The sequence below is a fragment of the Diplotaxodon limnothrissa genome, linkage group LG15 (assembly GCF_057381915.1).
Source record: "Diplotaxodon limnothrissa isolate DT_005_m linkage group LG15, D_limnothrissa_male_GT1.1, whole genome shotgun sequence".
NCBI classification, from domain to species: Eukaryota; Metazoa; Chordata; class Actinopteri; order Cichliformes; family Cichlidae; genus Diplotaxodon; species Diplotaxodon limnothrissa.
In genome coordinates this window covers 11,439,734-11,462,557 of record NC_140610.1, presented here as the reverse complement: position 1 = coordinate 11,462,557, position 22,824 = coordinate 11,439,734, and the positions used below count along the sequence as shown (strand labels likewise).

Here is a 22,824-nt window from a genome sequence, read left to right as displayed (position 1 = left end):
TGTATGCATCAGTTTCAGTGTTTTGGTGTGTGTGAGACTGATTCATGATGTTTATGACATTCAAATGTTTGATTTTTCCATGTCATTCTGATCTATTCAAGCTTTTTTTGTTTTCATTTCTACATTGCATTTCTCTATCCGGTCGTTAAGTCTGACGTCACTAGCCGTGTCTGGGCCTAAACGCCGCTGCAGGTCCATATATCAAACGATCACTATGGCATTACTGAGAGTTGAAAAACTGTCTGAAGTCTTTCATCTTTAATAAAATCATCAGCGTTCTGCTCTACCAGGTGTAACAATTGAGTTTAACATCCAGGCATCCATGAAAACGGAATTTATGAAATTTAACGGAGTTAGGAGCTAGCAGGAGGTTAGCTCGCTAGCTTCTATCTAAATACAATATAGCATGTTCTGACTGCGGGGCTTTGGAAACAAATTAAAACGTACAGCTCTGTTATCACTTCCAACATAAATGAAGACAGAAAACTAAACAGCAGTGACGTTTGTAAGGTTACTGAAGTTTGGCTAGCTGGTATATAATGATGTGCTACATGACCGCTAACGACACAGCTATGTTAGCATAATATAAACAAGCTAACTTTTTTTCCACTCGATAAAAGTTAACGTGAGTGTTCTCGGTGGTCAGGAACAAATGTAATCGCATGGCAGGATGCTGTAAAAGGACCAAACTTCAGCTAGGAGAACAACTGAGATAATCCATCCACAATATGAGGTTAGTCATTCATTGCTGCATGGGCTGGGCTGTAGTTACATCCTAAGGTTTTAAAAACTGAGCTTAAATAAATGATTAGCGGTAATAAAAGCCGAGGGAGGTCAACAGTGATCACTGACTGTTTTAGGAGCTTTTTGAGATTAAATAGAAGAAAATACATAACATTAAACATGTTAACAACACAAAAGCCATATTAAACGCAGACTACTTTAGGCCCGGAAGTAGGATTCGTCACGTCATCACTTAACGACCGGATAGAAGTGCTGAAAATTAAGTTAATCTGATTGGCAGTCAACTCAAGTAAATTGTTTTTTTTGTGCTGCAAGTAGTTTCATCTACTTGGTGACAGAGTAAAAATAGGATGCCATGGGTTGTAGCTCAGAGGTCATCTACTGATTGCAAGGTTGGTTGTTTGTGAATGTTCAATAGAAAGCATTGAAAAAAGTGCTTGTATGAATGGCTGAATGAGGCATACAGTGTAAAGTGCTATATAAAAATCATTTACCATTCAACCTCTTTGCAACTAGAAAAAAATCGGTGATTGCATTTCATTTTTTTGCTTTTGCGACTGATTGCAAGACCAACTTGCAACTTGACCAACAATCACTCAGAAACATTTTGAAAGGTTCATAAACAACTGCTGCCTCATTTATAAATGCAAACAGGTCGCCAAAATGTTGCAATTAGTCAGAGTCAGTGTGTAGGAATGAGGGCACCTCTTTGAATCAGCAGACTCAATGAGCTGCCAACTGTTGTATTTTGATTACACTGCAATATGAAAGTAAGGTTGCTGAACACTTATATCATTTCGCAATTAAACGTCCATCTTACTTTAACATTTGTATAAGAATTTCAGTTATTGGTCAAGTTTCTGTTCAATCTGAATTTCTATGTACGCAAACTGTAACAGTTGCAAATTTTGCAAAGTTACCACACTGTTATATCAGAACAAGATTGTGTTTAATTCCCAACTTGACTCCATTCAATCTGATAGCAAACTGACCATCTAATTGCCAGATAAAAAGATAAAATAAAATAGTGAGGCGTGGCTAAAAACTATTGCACAGCACAGTACATGAGAGGATGAAAGCTCATGTTACATATCTTCTGATATAATAAACACATAGCATGTATGGCCCCCATTGCTTTAATGACAGCTTGGATGTGAGCTCACATAAACTCAAGAAGTTTGTCTTATCTTAAATTGAGGTTTTGCACAATGTTCCAAAAATCTTCCATTTTTTATCCAATGGGTTCCAGGTCAGGTGTCAGGTGCCCATTGGTATTTTATGGTCTTCAGCAGTTCTTGCAATGCCTTGAAGTGTGTTTGAGGTCTGCAGTCACATGGTCTTTTCCAAACTATAATGTGCACTTACTCTATAAACAGCAAAGATTCTCTTAAAAGAATAACTATCCACCATCTACAGTTCTACTTCAGTCATCCTCTTTGGATTTAGGACAGCAGTGTGAGGGGGAAAAAGCTATCAAAGCTTCATCCAATGATCATTCTGTATAAAACGTGCTGTAAGCTTCCAAAGAACAGACAGACAGTTCTGTTCAGATTCAAAGCCTGCTGATGGCTATTCACTGTGTCCTAAATCAGTGTTGGCAGCAAACAGGGAGAAAGTACAAAATGAAATAGAAAGGACTTGCAGAAAAGAGAAGGAAGGGAAAGGTGGAGAAAGAATAGTGAGGTCAGAGGCGTGATAAACCCGCCTGGTTGATGCTTGTTTTCAGGATGACCCATATCACCCTGAGGGGGTGGCTGCCTGTTCTGCCCCTGTGTCTTGAACACTGCGTTGTTCTGACTGATAATATTAAGTGCCTCATTCAGGATAAAGTAGACTTCATAGATTTTACTACTTTTATTGAGCAGCATCCGCAGGTGAAAATATCAGATTGTCCAATACTTTGACATTTGACCTGAATGTCTGTCGTTGACGCTAAAATAGTAAATTAGGAAGCTAAACCTTTTCACTTTAACATTCCAGCAGTGCCTAGTCATCTTATGACTAGAATAAAATTAGGACAGCAACCTTCTTGCAACCAGAGCTGTTGAATGGAAGACTCCGTTCACTTCAATTGACCATTTTTTCATTTTTATAGCAATGGCGGATCATGGTCATTCTGAAAGGTAGCAAGAATTGCTAGCCGTGGCATAGAGCTATAAAAGAACAGAAGTTTGAGATGCATTTCTAAAAGGTAGGAAGTTAAAAAAGAAAAACTATTTGAAGGCCATATGACCCACGTGACGACCCCAAACCCTTCAATCGGGCACTGATTGTAGTATCAGTAACTAAAGTTTGAGGGTTTGAATCATGATTTTATGATTAAACACGTCCCCTAATGGGACACAATCTGTCTCCAAACAATCACAGCCCAGCTTGACTGACTGCAGTCGCTCTCAGATTATCAAAGATTTGCAAATAATTGTTGTTTAATATATACACACAGATTATCACCATGGTACAACCCATCTGAGGTAGTATGTGCTGATGTTGACTACTAGTCTCTTTGCAATGTGGGAACTGACTCAACTGCTTATATTCCTAAATGAAAGCAGGGCTGCCGAGCACTTAAGTCTTTTTACAGTTAAATCGCCATCCTACAGCAACTACATCACTATTTGTTGAGGAATTCAGTAACTCGCAGACTGCAGATGCAAACATGACCCCTTTCACTTGCAAACTGATAGCAGAATGACAGAATAGTCTCTCTGTCTTATTGGCATTTTATTGCTGTCTTGATGCACCAAAACTTTGAAGAAAAAAAAACATTTCAGAGGCAAAGAGACTCCAAATAGCAATAATTGTATCTCCAACCACAGTTTTTCTTAATGTGACTGAAGCATTAATGGACTAATGGAAACATTTTCATTTCATTACGCAGTCCAGATTTGCAGCTCAATCTTTTAATATAAACATTAGCCTCCTAAGACCTGAACTCTTTCACGGCATGCATTTTAAATTTTTCTTGGCCATTTGAGTTGATTGGGACCTGATGAATGTAAAAACAAAGAATTACCAGATTTTTTTTAACCTAATTTTTGTTTCTGAGACAAATGAGATCCACGTATGGTTTTAACAGTGGCAGTATAATGTCCTCGTAAGTGGATATCAGGCCCTTGTAGAGAAAAATTAACTATTTTCGTCTAGACATCCCAAAATGTGATGTCCACACATGTGGACGCCAGGTCCTGGGAGGTTAAATGAAATTAACAGGTGGGCAGTAAACATTAGTGCCACAAAAATCAATTCACCCCCTCCCAAAAAAAAATCTGAAATGTGGTCACAATTTCTTTCTTGAGAAACTGCAAGACAATTAATTTTGGCTTACTAGCTATGTGCAAAAGTTTTATTATAAATATTATTTCTAATATTTATCTTATAAATATACAATTTCTTTGGAAGTCACATATTTTGACCACCAAAATTGAATCTGTTCCCCTCAACTCTAAGTGACAATGTAATGTAATTTTCTCCTTGTATTCCTGTCATGTCCAGTTTACAAGACTGGCACTTCACAATAATATTCCTGACGCAATCTTTCCAGTTCGACGACACCACTACACTACAGTCCAAAAGGACACACTTGTTCAGTGTGAAAAAGTGCATTCTCATCAGCTCCAAATACTCAGCGCCTTGATGCACCTGCAGTGGGAGTATTTGGATGTGTGCTGGTGCCTTTGTCTTATTTTCATTTGCGTTGTTTTTTTGTTTTCACTGTCATTACGAGGTTAGGTTCAGGCAATGAGGATGTAAAGTTTTTCACTGGGAGTGACGGGATGGACGAGATCAGATATGAGTACGTCAGAGAGACAGTTCAGGTTGAGCAGTTTGGTAACAAAATTAGAGAGAAAAGGCTGAGATGGTCAGACATGTGCAGAGGAGGGATAGCAGATATAGTGTACAAAGGATGTTGAAGATGGAGCTGCCAAGCGGTAGAAAAAGAGGAAAACCTCAGATGTTGCAAAAGAGGACACACAGAGGGTGTGACAGAGGAGGATGCTAGAGATGGGGTGAGGATAAAGGAAGATGATCCACTGTGGCAACCGCTAAAGGAAGCAGTCAAAAGAAGGAAGAGGTGATTAAGTTCAGGCAACGAAGCTATTTTGTATAGCAAAAGGTCTTTGAGTGGGAAAAATAAAGATTACCCAGTTTGCTTAAATGTTATGTCAACAGCTTCTTTGATGGATGGATGGCCATCTTTAAATTTAAAGTAATATTGCTGAGATTGCGTGAGTGAAATTGTGGGCCAGTATCTGTGATATGATGACTACTGAATATATGTTATTACATATTGTTATAGTTTTCATCCCTTGTATGTAATTAGTAGCTCAGATTTACCTTTGGTAAACGAGTAGGTCATCTTCAGAGGGAAACTCAGCCAGATTGAGTCCATAAGGCTCCTTTGCCATGTGCTGCTGATAAACCTCCTGAAAATGTGAAGAGAGACACAAAAACATACTTACGCATGTGGACAAGATAGAAAAAATATTTAAAAAACAGTTTTCATAAATGTTTAATCATGGCTTTTAAATGACCGCAAAAAAAAAAAAAAAAAAAAAAGTAAGCTAGTCGACTTATAACTATAAAACCATACAGACAAGGTCATCAGGTTCAGCTGCTTCTCCCCAACAGATTCAGTAATTAGGATGGCGCAAGGAGGTTAATCTTAGCAACTTCAAAAGTAATTTAATTGTTGGTGTCTGGTAAGGTGCTTTCATGTTCTTTCGTGCTTAGGGACATGCCCTCCTGGGGATCTGTCACACAGTGTTCAGTGTCTGTTGGGATATAATAATCATAATAAACAGGAGATCATAATAAAAAGGTCAAACTGGTTCAAGCTGACTGATCGGAATAGAATTAAACTGTGAGGCAACGGGGCATTTCAAATGTGACACTTAATTTAAAAAAAACTCAACAGAAACTTTAATTTAGAGAGAACTGTAATCCTTAAAATACAATTATAAACACTCATCATTAATTTATTGTAGTCTGTAGTCTTTTCTTTACAATATAACACATATTAAGATTATCATTGCTATCAAGTGGGGCTGTGTAAATATAAAAACAATAAAATTGTAACAGAGTACCCTCCATTAACAGGCAATGCTCGAGCTAATTTATTTTATTGAAGAAATTGAAAATTGCCAAAGGAATCAAAAGGAAGGTGAAACAGCTGAAATGGTAGATGCTGCAGAATTGTGCAACACGTTTTAATCTTGATAAATAAATGATTAAAAAGTGGAAAACACAAAACATATCCTGTAAAACATCTTTGTTCTCAAAATTTGAGTTCCAATCCAACATCTGCTAGTTTTAGACCAGATTAACATGTCAATATTTTAACAAGATTTAGCAGATATATCTGTATAACCTTCCTGATTATTCAAAATGTCCTATAAAAAAGCATTTTCTAGGCAAAATATGATTTGTGGGGGTGTTTTGTTACATTTTACTCTGCCTATAGTCTCTACAGAAAAGGTAAAAGCCTGTTATGTAACAGCATATACAGGATTTGCATGAACGCAGTTAGGGCTGAACGATATATCGCATTTGCGATAATATCGCGACATGATCAAGTGCAATTTTCTAACCGCAAAGGCTGCGATTATACTCTGGACATGTCCAAATTCATGGGCTGCATCCTCCTGAGGCCGCATTTGTAGACCGATTACGTCACAGCGACGCGCCGAAGGCTGTCCAAATTACTACCATATCCCAGAATTCATAGCGCGGCCCAGCCAAACTCCAGTTTCCAGCAATGGCGGCCGCTACTAAGTTTTAAAATTACTCATACTAATCTTTCTGGGTCACAAAATAAACTTTTAACATATTTTCAGGCGAGAAAGTAGTTGTGTAAACATCAAATATCTGCTCGGTTTATCAAGATATCCCATATTTGCAAAAGTGCTTCGACGTTTTCAGAGGCGTCTGCTACCCACCAGCTCGACAGCTAGCCGGGACCTCGAGGGTTACTGATGCGGCCGAGAACGGCACAACTCCCGGCACATCATTTTCAGATCACCGCGGAGTTTCGCTGCTCGGGTTAAACGTAATATATAAGTCACTTAGACAACCTAAAAATGTTATTGTTGGGTTTTTTTCAGTGTTTTGTTTGTTCGTGAGTAAATCGGTTTGGCTGAGATTAAAGTTATTAGATTAGATAAAATAAAACTTTATTAATCCCCCGGGTGGGTTCCTCCTTGGTTTTCACACAGCTGACTAAACGTCAAACAGAAAACTTATTAAACAGAAGTATGAGACAGTCGAGAATTTACATCAGTGTCTGGTTATATTTTAGATAGCAAGAAGCAGACGGCCGAGTTTATTAAACTCCACCGAGACAGCGGTGACGCTAATCAGAAGGCTAGACCGTCCAATTTCACGCCTTTAAATTTTAAAGGCGTGTTTGTGTGTGTGTTTATACAATTGCTATTATGTTTGCACTTTATGTGTAATGTTACTGACTGCAGAGATCAGTAAGATGTGTGTATTTTTTATTTATTAGTTTTATTTATTTAATATTATTTTTTAATTGAATGACTGTCTAGTAGTTCACAGATGTCGAAAAACTGAGTGTGGTAAAGCCACTGATTTTTTTTATGTATATTTCTGCAATCTGCACATTGTACTGACTTTCATTTTAATGTTTACACCAGGGTTCCTTGTCAGCACTTTATGCTCAGATGTTTGTAAGCTAAAAATAAACTATTGTGTATGTTCAAATATACTGTTGTGATTGAAGAAGTTAAATAAAAATGTCAGTCATCAATTCATGCATCACCTCATGTCATCATAACAGAGGTCTGTCTTCCAGGAAAGAACAGTTTAAAATTAATGTAATATAGTATTGGCCATACTATATGATGTATTGCTTGTCTTTGTTTAATAATACAGAAGACAAATACCTTAAAAAATAATCGCATATCGCATCGCAATCGCAATATTGGGGCAAAAAATCGCAATTAGATTATTTCCCATAATCGTTCAGCCCTAAACGCAGTCCGTTCTCTCACTTTTCTGACATTGCAGTAATATGTGCAACATAAAGCTTTCAATTTTCCCAGTAACTGTATTGATCTGAGCTGCAGGGAGGGGAGAATTACGCAGGGTGTTACCAGAACCATGTCCAGGAAAACAGCAGCTGTGAACACACACAAGATCACAATAATACACAGAGCCCTGATCAAAGACTACACGGGGATTCGCAAAACACTAACCGCACCATACACACCTACGTGCAGCACACAGGCGAGGGTGTTGTGCAGGCGCATATCTGCTTGTACAGCAACACACAGCAAATCTACCGAGCACATGCACGCTCAAATCGAGGTGGAATACCAAATGAGCATGTGTAATTACATGGTAAACGTAGTAATGATCCGATGTTTAAATATTTCAACAGTTGTGTGTTGTGCTGGCACCCTGGCAATCCATTCTCGGGGACAGGCTTGCAGGCAGCGACACGAGATGCACGAGAGTGACTGCGTGCGCCCAACACGTGAGCAAGCTGTCCGGCCCAAAATATTCATGACCAGCTCATTGCTCATGGCCACGAGAAGACAGGCAGGCAACCCAAGGAAAATACATCATAAATCAGGAGGAGAAATAGATGGATGGAGAAAGAGGGAGTGCCTCTGCTTTCAACTCTGAAGACAAAATGCCTTCAAGATATTTCTCCTTCTCGGTGCCACTGCCCAGATAAATCAAGCAAAGGTGCTTTTTCTTTTTGTTGTTAGAACAATGTTGTAGATTCAAAGCTTTGTGCTGCACAAATAGGACAATTACATGAAAAAATGTAATGAGACTACCGATGAGACCTCAAGGACAGCTGGGACTTTCTACAAGAGCAGTCTAAGGTGCCAAGACCTTTAGTGAATTATAAAACAGGAGTAAGCCCAGGCTGAGAATAATGTGAAGATTTCCTAAATCAATAACTAATCTAAATGGCACCTAAAAGGTGGTGGATTAGCCAATTGGTTATGATCAACTCTGGGCTGGACCAATTACAATACATCCGTATTGAGGGGAAAAGGAACGCGATTAGTCCCGTACTTCAGCTAGAATGAAAAAAAGACACAAAGCTGGAGTTATTCTGTCTTTACGCTGTCAGCTGCCTCTTCTCCCCTCATTCTCCCTCCCTCCCTCCCTCTCCTGTTGCTACTTCAATCATGAAACTGATCAATGATCAGCTGATCGTCTCTCTTGTTTGTTTATCTCCCACTTTGCGCCAGAAACAGGAAACCAGCGGATGTTGCGCTAAACAACAACAGCAGCACGTTCAAGCTTGATAAGCTGTTGTTATAATTTATTTTAAATTAATTTCTAGTATCAGCTGATGTTTGCTGGAGCCACAGCTGTAAAAGCTGCTGCTCATGATATCGGTTTGGAAACATGAAGGTGATACAAATCATACATATATATATACCAACAAGACAGTGTACATCACTGTCACAACAGCGTTTGTTTTAGTTTTGTCTTTTTTTCATGTCATGTCATGATGACTGTGAGCAGCTTCGGTAGCAAAGGCAATATAATAACTCTGAAACCAACAGTTTACACATCACTGGGGGCTCATTCATGCATGACAAAGGTAATTTCTTAGAAACTGAGACATTTTAAGAGGATGTAGTTATCTGGTGCATCAGTCCTGTTGACACACTGACCTACTCTACCTGTGCTCATTAATGTGCTTCTTGGTCTCACTGTGCTTATAGGGAATCTGGGTCAAAACGTGCATCCAGTCCCCCCGGGACATGAAACAGATACCAATATAGACAGGACATGACAAAGGTTCGTTACTAATATCTACACACATACGCAGATTTTACTGCATTTGATGAACTATACAGTGATGTGTCTGTTTAGAAAGTAGCAAAAGCATTTATCAGAATCGCATATTGAGAATTTTTTTCAATGAAAATATTCCTTTTAGGCCTAAAAAGGTCTTACATGCAATCTACAGCTCTGCCTAATTTGGTATGCATGGATCTTGCCCAGTGTCAGCCAGGAGAGGCTGTAGCTGCCATCAGTCTTAGTTGGATACATGGTTAAGAAAATGAATGGATGAATGCATCTCTAAGAATATCCACTGCAAGCTCTACTCACTCTCAAATTCTCTTGCTACATGGTAGGACGACGCAGTACTTACAGTGGGGCAAAAAAGTATTTAGTCAGCCACCGATTGTGCAAGTTCCCCCACCTAAAATGATGACAGAGGTCAGTAATTTGCACCAGAGGTACACTTCAACTGTGAGAGACAGAATGTGAAAAAAAAAAAAATCCATGAATTCACATGGTAGGATTTGTAAAGAATTTATTCGTCAAATTAGGGTGGAATATAAGTATTTGGTCACCTCAAACAAGGAAAATCTCTGGCTCTCACAGACCTGTAACGTCTTCTGTAAGAAGCTTTTCTGTCCCCCACTCGTTACCTGTATGAATGGCACCTGTTTGAACTCATCATCTGTATAAAAGACACCTGTCCACAGCCTCAAACAGTCAGACTCCAAACTCCGCCATGGCCAAGACCAAAGAGCTTTCGAAGGACACCAGGAAAAGTATTGTAGACCTGCACCAGACTGGGAAGAGTGAATCTACAATAGGCAAGCAGCTTGGTGTGAAAAAATCAACTGTGGGAGCAATCATCAGAAAATGGAAGACATACAAGACCACTGATAATCTCCCTCGATCTGGGGCTCCACGCAAGATCTCATCCCGTGGGGTCAAAATGATCATGAGAACGGTGAGCAAAGATCCCAGAACCACACGGGGGGACCTGGTGAATGACCTGCAGAGAGCTGGGACCAAAGTAACAAAGGTCACCATCAGTAACACACTACAACGGCAGGGAATCAAATCCCGCAGTGCCAGACGTGTTCCGCTGCTGAAGCCAGTGCATGTCCAGGCCCGTCTGAAGTTTGCCAGAGAGCACATGGATGATACAGCAGAGGATTGGGAGAATGCCATGTGGTCAGATGAAACCAAAGTAGAACTTTTTGGTATCAACTCAAATCGTCGTGTTTGGAGGAAGAAGAATACTGAGTTGCATCCCAAGAACACCATACCTACTGTGAAGCATGGGGGTGGAAACATCATGCTATGGGGCTGTTTTTCTGCCAAGGGGACAGGACGACTGATCCGTGTTAAGGACAGAATGAATGGGGCCATGTATTGTGAGATTTTGAGCCAAAACCTCCTTCCATCAGTGAGAACTTTGAAGATGAAACGAGGCTGGGTCTTCCAACATGACAATGATCCAAAACACACCGCCCGGGCAACAAAGGAGTGGCTCCGTAAGAAGCATTTGAAAGTCCTGGAGTGGTCTAGCCAGTCTCCAGACCTCAACCCCATAGAAAATCTGTGGCGGGAGTTGAAAGTCCGTGTTGCTCGGCGACAGCCCCAAAACATCACTGCTCTCGAGAAGATCTGCATGGAGGAATGGGCCAAAATACCAGCTACTGTGTGTGCAAACCTGGTAAAGACCTATAGTAAACGTTTGACCTCTGTTATTGCCAACAAAGGTTATGTTACAAAGTATTGGGTTGTATTTTTGTTATTGACCAAATACTTATTTTCCACCCTGATTTACGAATAAATTCTTTACAAATCCTACCATGTGGATTCATGGATTTTTTTTTCACATTCTGTCTCTCACAGTTGAAGTGTACCTCTGGTGCAAATTACTGACCTCTGTCATCATTTTAGGTGGGGGAACTTGCACAATCGGTGGCTGACTAAATACTTTTTTGCCCCACTGTATCTGCAAGTGATTAATGTCCTTAAATTCATCAATGCTGTGGTCACACTAAGGAACAGTGGTTAGAGACGTCAGCACGACCACAGCTATTGCGACTGTGTGCACTGAATTTGGAGTTTCATCGACTTTGAAATGTTTTTTTCACTGACGGGGACCAGTCACTGAAACAGCCACAACTACCGTCTTCTCATAGATTTGAAAAGAGAAGAGAAATGCCTCCACAAATAATAATGCAGTTGCTTGATATAGGAATAAAACTAGAACACAACCTGTTGGCAACCAGCCGAGTCGAGTTCCATATTGCAAAGAGATGCGTTGAGCAGACGAGTTGCAATTGTGTTGTCTTTGTGTTTACAAATTCAAATCATTTTCAAACTGTTACCAATTTGCCTGAGAGTGATTGCAGTAAAACGAGTACTGACTGTCATGATATTGATATGGTAACGGTAAAGAGAGTAATTGATGGTATTGTAAAACCACTACAATATATTTTTAATTTGTCTTTCCAGGAAGGGGTTTTTCCACAAAAAATGAAAGTTGCAAAAATTATTCCTATTTATAAATCAGGTGAAAAGCATTGTTTTACAAATTATAGACCAGTGTCAGTACTCTCCCAGTTTTCTAAGATACTGGAAAAACTATTTCTAAAAAGATTTGATAGCTTTGTGGCTAAACATGATTTGTTGGCAAATTGCCAGTATGGGTTTAGAAATAATAGATCAACAGTTTTGGCATTGATGGATTTAATGGAAGAAATAACAGCATGTATGGATAACAAGAAGTACGCACTTGGAGTCTTTCTAGATCTAAAAAAAAGCATTTGATACTGTTGATCACGAAATTCTAAAAATCAAACTGGAAAAATATGGGTTCAGGGGTGTGGTACTGGATTGGATAAACAGCTATGTGATGAATCGACAGCAATATGTACAAATAAATGAGTTTAAATCTAAATTGATGGATATTGAATGTGGAGTACCTCAAGGATCAGTATTAGGTCCGAAAATGTTTATTACGTATATAAATGATATTTGTAAAGTATCGAAGATACTAAAGTTTGTAATTTTTGCAGATGATACCAATATACTTTGTTCAGGTGCGGAATTTCAACAGGTTTTGGAGGTGATCACAGAGGAGTTAAAGATATTAAAGAAGTGGTTTGATAGAAACAAATTGTCCTTAAATTTATGTTATTCGGAAACTATAAGAAAAACATTAACATTGAAATTTGTGTCGATATAATATATATCTAGAAAGGGTTAATGCCATAAAATTTCTTGGTGTGATCATTGATCAAAAGGCCTGTTGGAAATCACACATCACTTATGTGAGGGGAAAGTTAGCACGGGGCATTGCTGTCTTGGGGAAAGTAAAAAAATTTCTGGATAGGAAAATATTGTATATGTTATATTGTGCTTTGCTATTACCATACATGAGTTATTGTGTAGAGGTTTGGGGAAATACATATAAAAGTAATATTCAGACTATAATCATAATGCAGAAAAGGGCCATTAGACTAATAAATCAGGAGGGGTATAGGGCTCACACAAATGCACTCTTTATTAGGACGCAAGCTATAAAATTCCAGGATCTGGTGAAGTTTAAAACAGTGCAAATAATATATAAGGTAAGGAAAGGGATGCTCCCAATCAAAATAAGTAAATGGTTCTTAGAAAGAGAAGGGAGGTATAATTTTAGAGGGAAGTGGAATTTAAAATTACAAAGAGTAAGAACAACATTGAAAAGGATGTCTATTTCAATAGCGGGAGTTAAATTCTGGAATGAGTTAAAAGAAGAAATAAAGGTCAGTAGTGATATAAACCAGTTTAAAATAAAACTCAAAAAAGAAATATTAAATAAGTATAAGAATGAAGAAAATGCAATTAACCCAAGACAGCAGTCAAACTCATGTTTATTTTCTTCTGCAAATTAGCAAATCTAAATATAGTTTTAGTTGAACATGTGAAAATATTTTTTTGAGATGTTATGTTCTAAGTTGAAGGTATTGTATACGTTTTTGTGGTTCAAATTTAGATGATGAGGATGTAAACCTGAGGGGGTAGGGCTAAATAAGTATATACTTCTGCCTACTCCTTTTCAAACAACTGTATGGAATGATTTTATGAAATGTTGGTGAATGTATATGTTTGAAATAAAAAAGAACTGAACTGAAACTGAGTCAGACTGACTTTTTGGAGACAGGTAGCCTCCCACCAGGTGACCCATGAAATCCATTTACAATCAAAAGTGCAACATACTCAACCTCTTGTTACTAGCCGGTTGCCACAACTACTTGCAGGCAAAAGAATTCAGTGCAATCATTGGGTAAACAAATTCTTCCTCACTGCCTCTCGTATTTTATTTTTTTTAACTCTAGTGTGATTTTAGGCTTTTAATGTGAGTGTTAGGGAGTTTCAAAGCTGATTTGGACCATAAAATCTACCTTGGCAAGAAACCAAAAAAGAGAACCGAATCAGTCATCAAAAAATTAAGGCAAGCCGGAAACCCGCTGGTGACCTCTCATCACCTGATGTTCTAAAAGCAGCCAAAAATCCCGAAGCACATGCCCCACATTCTCACCCAAAGGGACCATCAAGGACATCAAAAAGGTTTACACGCTATCACAATACACGTGCACAGAACCAGAAAAACCAAAATAACAACAAATGGAATTATGCAGGATTGATTTGTTTCCTTTGACAAGCAGAGTAGTAGTAGCAGCAGTAGATTTGTAAGCAATAATACAAGAGAGGAAACTGTGCAACTATCTCAATTCATTTCTTCAATGCGTTAGAAGAAACAAACACTATTTAGAGCCTCAGCTCTATCACTGACACCGATTAAGGTGACGTCTGCTCTTCCGTCTGACGTAAACCAAAACAAAGAACTAATTTCTTCTGGGAGACTTAAGGGAGGTGGGCGAGAGAGAACACAACCAGGGTGACATACTCATACTGGAACGCAACATTCATTTGAGGCCTAAAATATAAGCAGTTAGCAACCCAGCATAAACTGAGAAGTGCTGGGAGGTCTTTAGACAACATAACATATCCTTGAATTATTAGAGGATATTAACTTGTTAAACAATTACACTCAGAAGTGAAATTATTTTTAATTTATTTAATAAGATCCACAAATTCAAATCTGATAGCTTCCTTTAATATATTTGGGGATTTGAATCTGCCTTGTTAGGACAGTGTTTGTGTGTTCATACCTCCTGGGTGCGACTACTCTCTCCAGACTCCGTTAGCAGTTTGATCGGTGTGGATCGTTGAGATACAGTCCCCTCATCCTCACGGTCCTCCTCGGAGTCATCCTCTGATGTGCTAGATATGGCCTCCTCACTCGGGGGAGGAGGTGCGCTAGCTGCAGTCTTCCTCTGGAGAATCGTCTCCTCTTTACTGCTCTTGCTGTTGCCAAGATCCACACGCATGCACACAGATCAACGTATGTACAGTATAAACACATACAACTATCGTTCATGTATTGTACATTTTACAGTTTAGTCAAGCAGCAGAATCCCGATTATTTTTATCATGTCTAATGAGTCATCAGATCAGAAATGGCACCATGTTCTTCCACAACATCTCCCAGCAGAAATGTGACTAAACATGTAACTGAAACAGACTTCATGGTTCCCAAAGGCTGTACGAGTTTGAGCCCATGATCTCTGTATACAGAGGATTCTGCAAATGTTATCCCTGATCGCAATATTAGGAGGAGAACCTTGCAAAGCAAGCAAGAAAAAGCAGATATGAAGGATAAGAGTAATGAAACACAATTCTTATTCTCAGAAAAATGGCAACAGGTACACAGAGCAGCTTTTGGGGATGTAGATTAGCTTGTACAGGGAAAGCTATCTGAAGCACAGAACACAAATGGACTTCAATTGCATGCTTAAACATGTAGATTCTAATTTCTATTTCTACAGCAAATCAAAAATAAGCATTTCATATGTAAGGGTCTTGCTAATGTAGGGACAATGAAAAGCACATGAGGAATTGCATTATCCTATTTTTTCCTGTGTGCATACATATTTATTTGGAAAATATATTAACATATAAATGTTTTTTGAAACCAAAAAATAGGGGAAAAGTGTAACATTGCTTGTGGTTAAACAAAGCTGTGTGCATGAGGGCACAGTGACATCGGGCTGATTTATTTTTCATGTAATAAATAAAAAGCTACAACACAAAGGTTGATGTGTACATGGTAGTACTACACTCACCCCAGCACTGATTTTCCCGTTTCCTCTGGCTTGCGCACTGTGAACGGGTTTGGATCCGCTCCCACTGTTTTGGGCATAAATTCCCTTTATGATCAGAAAATAGCTATTAGTCGACATCCTGCATAACAACAACAGCTAATAAATTCAGAACACACTGTTTATCAGAGACATGTTTCACTACCAAAATCATTGCTTTTGTATGTGTATATCCACCTTGCAGAGTTGGTCATGGCAATGCAGAACGTGTCATCAAAGGAGGTAAGTTCATACGGTTTGAAGAATTCCGTGTAAATGTCAATACTCTCGTCCAACTGGTTCATTCTCTTCACTTTGACCTTATTCATATTTTCCTCACAGGGAACTGCATCCAAACAGGAACAGAAATAATATTAATATTTATAACAATTACAACCGCGACACCCACACACTTTCAACACAAAAATACACTATATCGCCAAAAGGATTTGCTCATTTGCCATCATACGCCTGTGAATTGAATAACATCCTATTCTTAATCCACAGGGTTTAATATGATATGACATCAGCCCACCCTTCTTCCACAAGGTTTTGGAGTGTGTTTATGGGAATTTTTTGCCATTCTTCCAGAAGCACATTAGTGGGGTCAAACACTAGTGTTGGATTAGAAGGCTTGGCTCGGATTCTCCACTCTAATTTATTCCAAAGGTGTTCTATTGGGTTTAGGCGAGACACCTCGAGTTCTTCAACACCTATCTTGCTAGTCAGTGTTTTAATCGACCTTGCTTTGTACTGTGATACACAGCTATCTTTGAACAGGAAGGGGTCATCCCCAAACTGTTCTCACAAAGTTGAGAGCATCAAATTTTCCAAAATGTCTTGGTTTGAAGCATTAAGAGTTTCCTTTCACTGGAACTAAGGGACTGAGCCCAATTCCTAAAAAACACAACCCCACATCATAATCCCCCCTCCATCAAAATTTTAACTTTGCACAAGGGAGTCACGCAGATCACGTTCTTGTGGCAACCACCAAACCCAGACTCCTCCATCAGATTAAAGAAGATTCATCACCCCAACGAACTTGGGACTTTCTGCACACATTATCATATTACCACTGGAATTCGACAAGCTCATGAGACCAACCCATTCTTTCACAAGCATTTGTAGAAGCAGAATGCATGCCTAGGTGCTTGATTTTTACACCTGTGGCTAGGGTTGTGCGATATGACCAAAATTTCATATCCTGATATAAGATATCTATCGTCCCGATAACGATATAAATCACAAAAATTTAACATTTTCTGTAAATTCTGTGAATCTCGGGCAGCTCGACTTGCGTGAAGCGTTTCCAGCTGGGCGTCGTGTACCTGGGTCGAGTGTTTTAACTGATGTGTGAAACAATATATTTTTAGACATAAGTTGTAACGGCCGCCGTTTTCCTTGTATTTATTACACAGCGTGCTGCGGGGAAAAGCCTGCTCTAACGTTTGAGTCTAAGGTTTATTTTTTAGCACCTGACGGCTCTTTTTTGCTTCTCATCCGTAAATAAGCTGCTCTTTCACGTGGTTCAGTTTATTTTGAAAAGTCTCAACAGGATCTTGAGCTTTATTGTGAAAGGTTTATGTGGAAAACAAACAAGCGGACACGCAATGGTTTTATCGTCGTAGTTGCTAACGACAACGCATAAATACAGACACTTGTCCGTCCGTAGTGCGGTTATATAAAATATAAGAGAAAGAGAGAACTTTAAGAAATTAATATGGCGACTACAGTGACCATCAAAACGATGAAAAAAATATTGCAGTAAACAGTTTATTTTGCGACACCACGAAACAAAATGAAACGATAGACATTTTTATATCGTCATCCGATATATATCGTTGTATCGAACAGCCCTACCTGTGGCCATGAAAGTGTTTGGAAGACCTGATCTCAATGATTTGGCAATATAGTGTATATTTAAACAAGTCAGTTACAACATCAGTATAAGGTTTGTTGAATCCCTAGATTGGTCTGCAGAGTTATTTTGCATTTATTTTTTACCAACAATAATTGCAACCAAATACACAGTTCCTGCTAGGCTAAGGAATATGGTAAGCAATGACAGACAAAGCCATTGATGGTTGGTCGTTTAAATCAGTTTCATAAATAGTTCTGTTTCTTACAATTAAAACCATTAAATTCATTGACAATACCTTCATCATAGGGGACAGGAAGGTAGGACAGGACTCCCTCTGACCACCAGAGTGTATAGCTACAAACAAATAAAATACACAGCATTAAAATATTAAAACTTTTGAGAAGGTGAACGCAACCTAAAGTCTGAATTAGTCTCTTCTGGGACTTAACCTACATTTGGAAAATTGGCCTGTCTGGACCACCTAGACTTTTATTCAATGTGAGCAATTTGAGCGAACGCTCTTATGATGATCTGGTTTAGCGTGCGATTTGCTTCTTACTCCTCTTTGAGAGGAAAAGCGCAAAGTGTGGAAGCTGAATTGAATTTAGCTGCAGCCATGCTAATTTCTTGGAATAATGACTGAGCTACTTTGGCCCATTGTGGCTACACAAATTCGTGGCCTGAAAAAGAAAATTGGGTCTGCTTTTACATAAGCATGAAGACAGTATGAAGCAACCAAAGTGAATACACTCTCACACTTACGCGCATAAATAACAAGCACAAAATCACTCTGGGTCAAAACATGAAGTGAATTGCAGTCATTACCAGTGTATGAATGTGAGAGTGAATGAATAGTGGCATTGTAAAGCGCTTTGGGTGCCTTGAAAAGCGCTATATAAATCCAATCCATTATTACTGGATCATGACTAGGACAGACCAATTGATAAACTGACATTGTGAAATTTGTAGGACATCAGCTTGAACAGACAACACCTGCATGAACAAACAACAGGTGATAGAGACATGTGTCATACGGACATGCTTATGTACTGCATGGTGGTTCTAAGAAGACACAAAATAAACAATCAACCACATAAACAGAAATACAAGGAAAAAAGATTATTGATATTTTCTTAGTATGTAGCCCTGTCTTATCATATATTCAATTATATTTAACAATATCTCACATAAAAGGATTTCAGATTTCACCGAAGCGATCGTAGACTCCCCAATAAAACGCATAACCTAACATTACCTCGAGACAAACTGACAGCAACGACTGTTATATTCTATCTTAAAGATCAGATTTGATCTTACAATAGAAATTATATCATATCCAGATACTACAGACATCAGTGCCAGTGTTAAATTACCACTAGGATAATTACAAGGAGAGTAATTACTGTGTTAAGACTGTTCTCCATGAGATCAGTGAGCATGGTCGTGGAGCAGCCAGATCCTCACATCTCAAAATATGCATTAAAAAATGGCAACGTATTTAAAATCTAATGGATATTTTGTCCACACACACACACACACACACACACACACACACACACACACACACACACACAGAGTTTCTTCAAGTCATTGATAGGATAAGCAATAAAACAGCTTTCAATGTCTTTCTCTGTGCTGTTAATGAGTATTTATATCAAACTGATCACCCTCTTAGGATTATCTTACAGCATATATACATTTTCCTCTTTGTAGGGGTTTTGGATTTCTGAATTTTGAGCATACCTCATTTAATGTTTGGGTTGCATCTCTTATAGGTTATTTCTCATAAGAAAGTACTGTGTAAGAGCTTCACAGGTGAAAGCTACAAAAATAAATAAATACAATTGGTCACTTTTTTGACAGTCAAAGTCTGAAGTCTGAAGCAACTACAATCTAATAGTAAAGTGTGTAGTTGCAAAACTCTGTGTTGTTTTTTCTCACTTTGCACTGATTTTTGCACATATGCTGTGGAAACATTAAAAATTTGTTCTTAATTTGCCTGTGTTTCCTCTGGATCTCCTTCCCTATGTTTAGCATTCCTGTACTTTCAGAACCCACGCATAAGATACCAATTTGCACATAGACACAGGTATAAAAGCATAAAGCTCAACCCAGTAGGAAACATATAGCTGCATATAATTAAACTTTCAGGATCAAATTTTTGAAAATCTTGTCCAGCTCAAGAAAAAGCTGGACGTTTTGCACACTTGGATGTGCAAAAAGTGTGCAATCCCAATCCTATAAAAATCCACCAACATTTAAATGAACAACTTCAATATTGAAGACAGAGAAATAAGGTCTGTGTTCATGCAAAGCAAGCACAGTAATCTTTTGGTTGGTGTATTTAGGGTTATCTGTTACCTCCGTCTGTCTTGGGGGATGGCCATGGTGCTTGTATGATGCAGATAGAAGTCTGTGGGAAGCTCCCAAAGGTGTGGCTTAAACTCTGATGGCTGGTAAACTTGGAGGAACAAGTTGATTGCATCTTGTCTGTCAGCATCTGAAAGAGAGAGATGGAAACACGAATAGCTAAAAAAAACAAAAAACTCCAAAAACTGTAAAACAAACTGTAAAGGTTATGATGATATAACTGGTTCATCAAGAGACGTGATTATACACGATCTGAACTCTCTTAGGCAAACTTTCCTGTCATTTCTTTAAGTAGTCTTCAGAAATATTTATCCAGGGTTCTTGAAAGACATTCAAAGCTCCTCTCTTGCCAGAAGAGTTGCCAGTCATTTCCAATCCAGTTCTTGGGTAATTTGACATAGCTGAGCCTTTTCTTCCAATTTCTCTTACCTAGAAATAGCTTCTTGACAGCCAAACTTCCATAAAGACCGTTTCTGATGACATTTCAGTGAACAGTAGATAGACAGACTGAACTCATCCTCAACTGGTCTAGGTAGCCATTGGTTGCTTTTTCAAAATGACTGAAAAAGCAGCCAATGGCAAAAGATAAACCTTGAAAGTCTTCGAAGCCTGGAAAACTACTGATGTAGATGACTTAAAAAAATATACTGCTTGAAAAAAAAAGTCTTGAAGTTACTAATGCCCAGAGATGCTCAGGAAGAGGAAAGCCAAATAATGTGCATACTTTAAATTGAATCTTTTTAATCATGTACCATTTTATATATTTAAACTTTTGAGTTTTGTGTCAACAGTGCCTTGTTTAAAAAAACAAAAGAACAAGAAAAAAATGTTAGTTTATAAATTACTGTGGTTCCTAATGCAGGAGAGTACAGTTCAAAAGTGAATGTGAAGCAAACTTAAGCCTCCTTTACCATGATGGCAAACTACACCAGCTCTTCACTGTGAGCAGCATTGAAAAGATTTAAGTTAATGAATCAACATCTAAGTAACGCTGACTTGTACATACATCATAGCAGTAAAAACTCTTGTAACAACTGCACTACAGCATTTTGGCTATGAGTGTGTGCTTAGATAATCTCTGTGAGCGTTTGTGTGCTCAGCATGTGGCACGTGCTTTGTACATTTGTCTGGTTTAGTGCCATTTAATTCACCCTCCCTAACTACAGCACGAAGCCACGTGCATGCTGCCCCAACAGTCACGTTAGGTAATTAGAAACTAAACAGGGTTTTATTACAGCCCACCACCAAGACTGTTCTCCAATTACGTTTTTTTCTCTGAGATTTATCTCGTGTATCACACATGATACGAGTTACTGGTGATCTTTGAAAATAATATACACGTGCAACCATTATGAATGAAAGGAAGGAGGAATATAATTTGACATCATGTCTGTTAATTGTCTTAATAAGCATATGAGGTCACACTGCATCTACCAATTAAAAGGCTGCACAGGATATGGAAGCTTACACTACATGGTTCTGTGTATAAAATTGATCTGTGATTCAAGGGGAAGCTGTTACAGTGCTTGACTATGATATAAAATTATATGTCATTTACCTCATAGGAAGTAGCATTTTATAATTTTATTCTACTGTATTTATTTTAATTCCCCATATACATAATAAAAATATATACAACATACATATGCACATATGAGTGCCATTAATAGGAGAACTTATTATGGAAGGATTATGGTTTTAACATTTACCGGGTGTTCTTTTTTTAGAAATTACTGAGCAACACAAGGGTGGAATTACCCTTTTCCAATTTTGCAGAAACTAGTCTAAAAGGGCATGGAAAACATGACCACGGAAAACATGACCACGGGAAAATCTGTGAAAATGGTTGTGCCCTTGTAAAGGGTCAAGTTGACAGAACAAACCAGCCAGTGCTCAGACTACAAAGCATTTAGGCTAATTTGTCCTTATATAGTCTTCTTAAGTGGCAACAAGTAGTTAATCATATTACCTGATTCAGGTCATGGGATTGTTCAATTTGCAGTTCATGAATCCCGTTCGAGTGTGATGGTCTCTGGCTGTCTGTGCTGCTGGATTATATGGGCTTCTTTTTAAAAATTCTTAATACACGCTACTCTCAGCAACAAACTACTGATTGAATTTCTCAAAACTAAATCAAGAGCAAAGCACCACAAACAAGGTCGATGTTGTAGGTCAAGTAGTGCAGTTCTGTTAATCAAGGTTTAAGACACAGTACACAGTCTTCTTCTTCACTCCTGGAACACTCGCTGGTGTACTGTGAAAACACCTTTGTAAACCCATTAAGATTTCTAGATACACTGATTGTAACCACGCACTAGGGTGTCATTTAAAATGATTAAAAATCTAAATTGCGGACATTGCAAAGCCACTTTTATCAGTAATTGCTGGGTAATTATGTCATGTCTACAAATTGGCTGCAATCAAAAAAATATCTGCAATTAACAATATTAAAAATCTCATCTGCAGTCATGCGCAGAAAAAAGGGGTTTAGCAAAGGTAAATGTGAAGTAACTGCCTTTTTTTTTCCTGAGGAATTTTGACCCACCTCTCTTTACCATGTTCCCACAGTTCATTGAGCTTTGCAGGCATTTATTTGTGTGCAGGTCTCTCAAGGTCTTGTCCCAGCATTTCAGCAGCGCTGATGTTCTGGACTGACACCTTGTTGCTGCAGTCTTTTAGCTACTGAATTGTATATTTGAAGCTGATCATTATCCTGTTGCATGTCCCAATTTTAGCCAAGCTTTAGCTGTCAGACAGATGTCCTCATATATGACTCTAGAATAGCTTAGTATGCAAAGGAGTTCATGTTTGGCTCAATGACTGTAAGGTGCCTCGGTCCTGCTGCTGCAAAAC

At 38.5% G+C, this 22,824-nt stretch overlaps 1 protein-coding gene across 1 annotated transcript in view; it reads right to left on the bottom strand.

Moving 5' to 3' along the window:
* Window positions 1–22,824, bottom strand: part of fig4a (FIG4 phosphoinositide 5-phosphatase a) — a 57,044-nt gene that overhangs the window by 6,144 nt on the left and 28,076 nt on the right. Inside the window, exons 17-22 of the mRNA XM_085371846.1 lie at window positions 19,963–20,101; window positions 17,897–17,955; window positions 15,939–16,086; window positions 15,726–15,809; window positions 14,712–14,907; window positions 5,080–5,168 (exon numbers count right to left, since the gene is read on the bottom strand). Coding sequence (XP_085227972.1) covers window positions 5,080–5,168; window positions 14,712–14,907; window positions 15,726–15,809; window positions 15,939–16,086; window positions 17,897–17,955; window positions 19,963–20,101 — 715 coding nt within the window. The remainder of the gene's footprint in view (window positions 1–5,079; window positions 5,169–14,711; window positions 14,908–15,725; window positions 15,810–15,938; window positions 16,087–17,896; window positions 17,956–19,962; window positions 20,102–22,824) is intronic.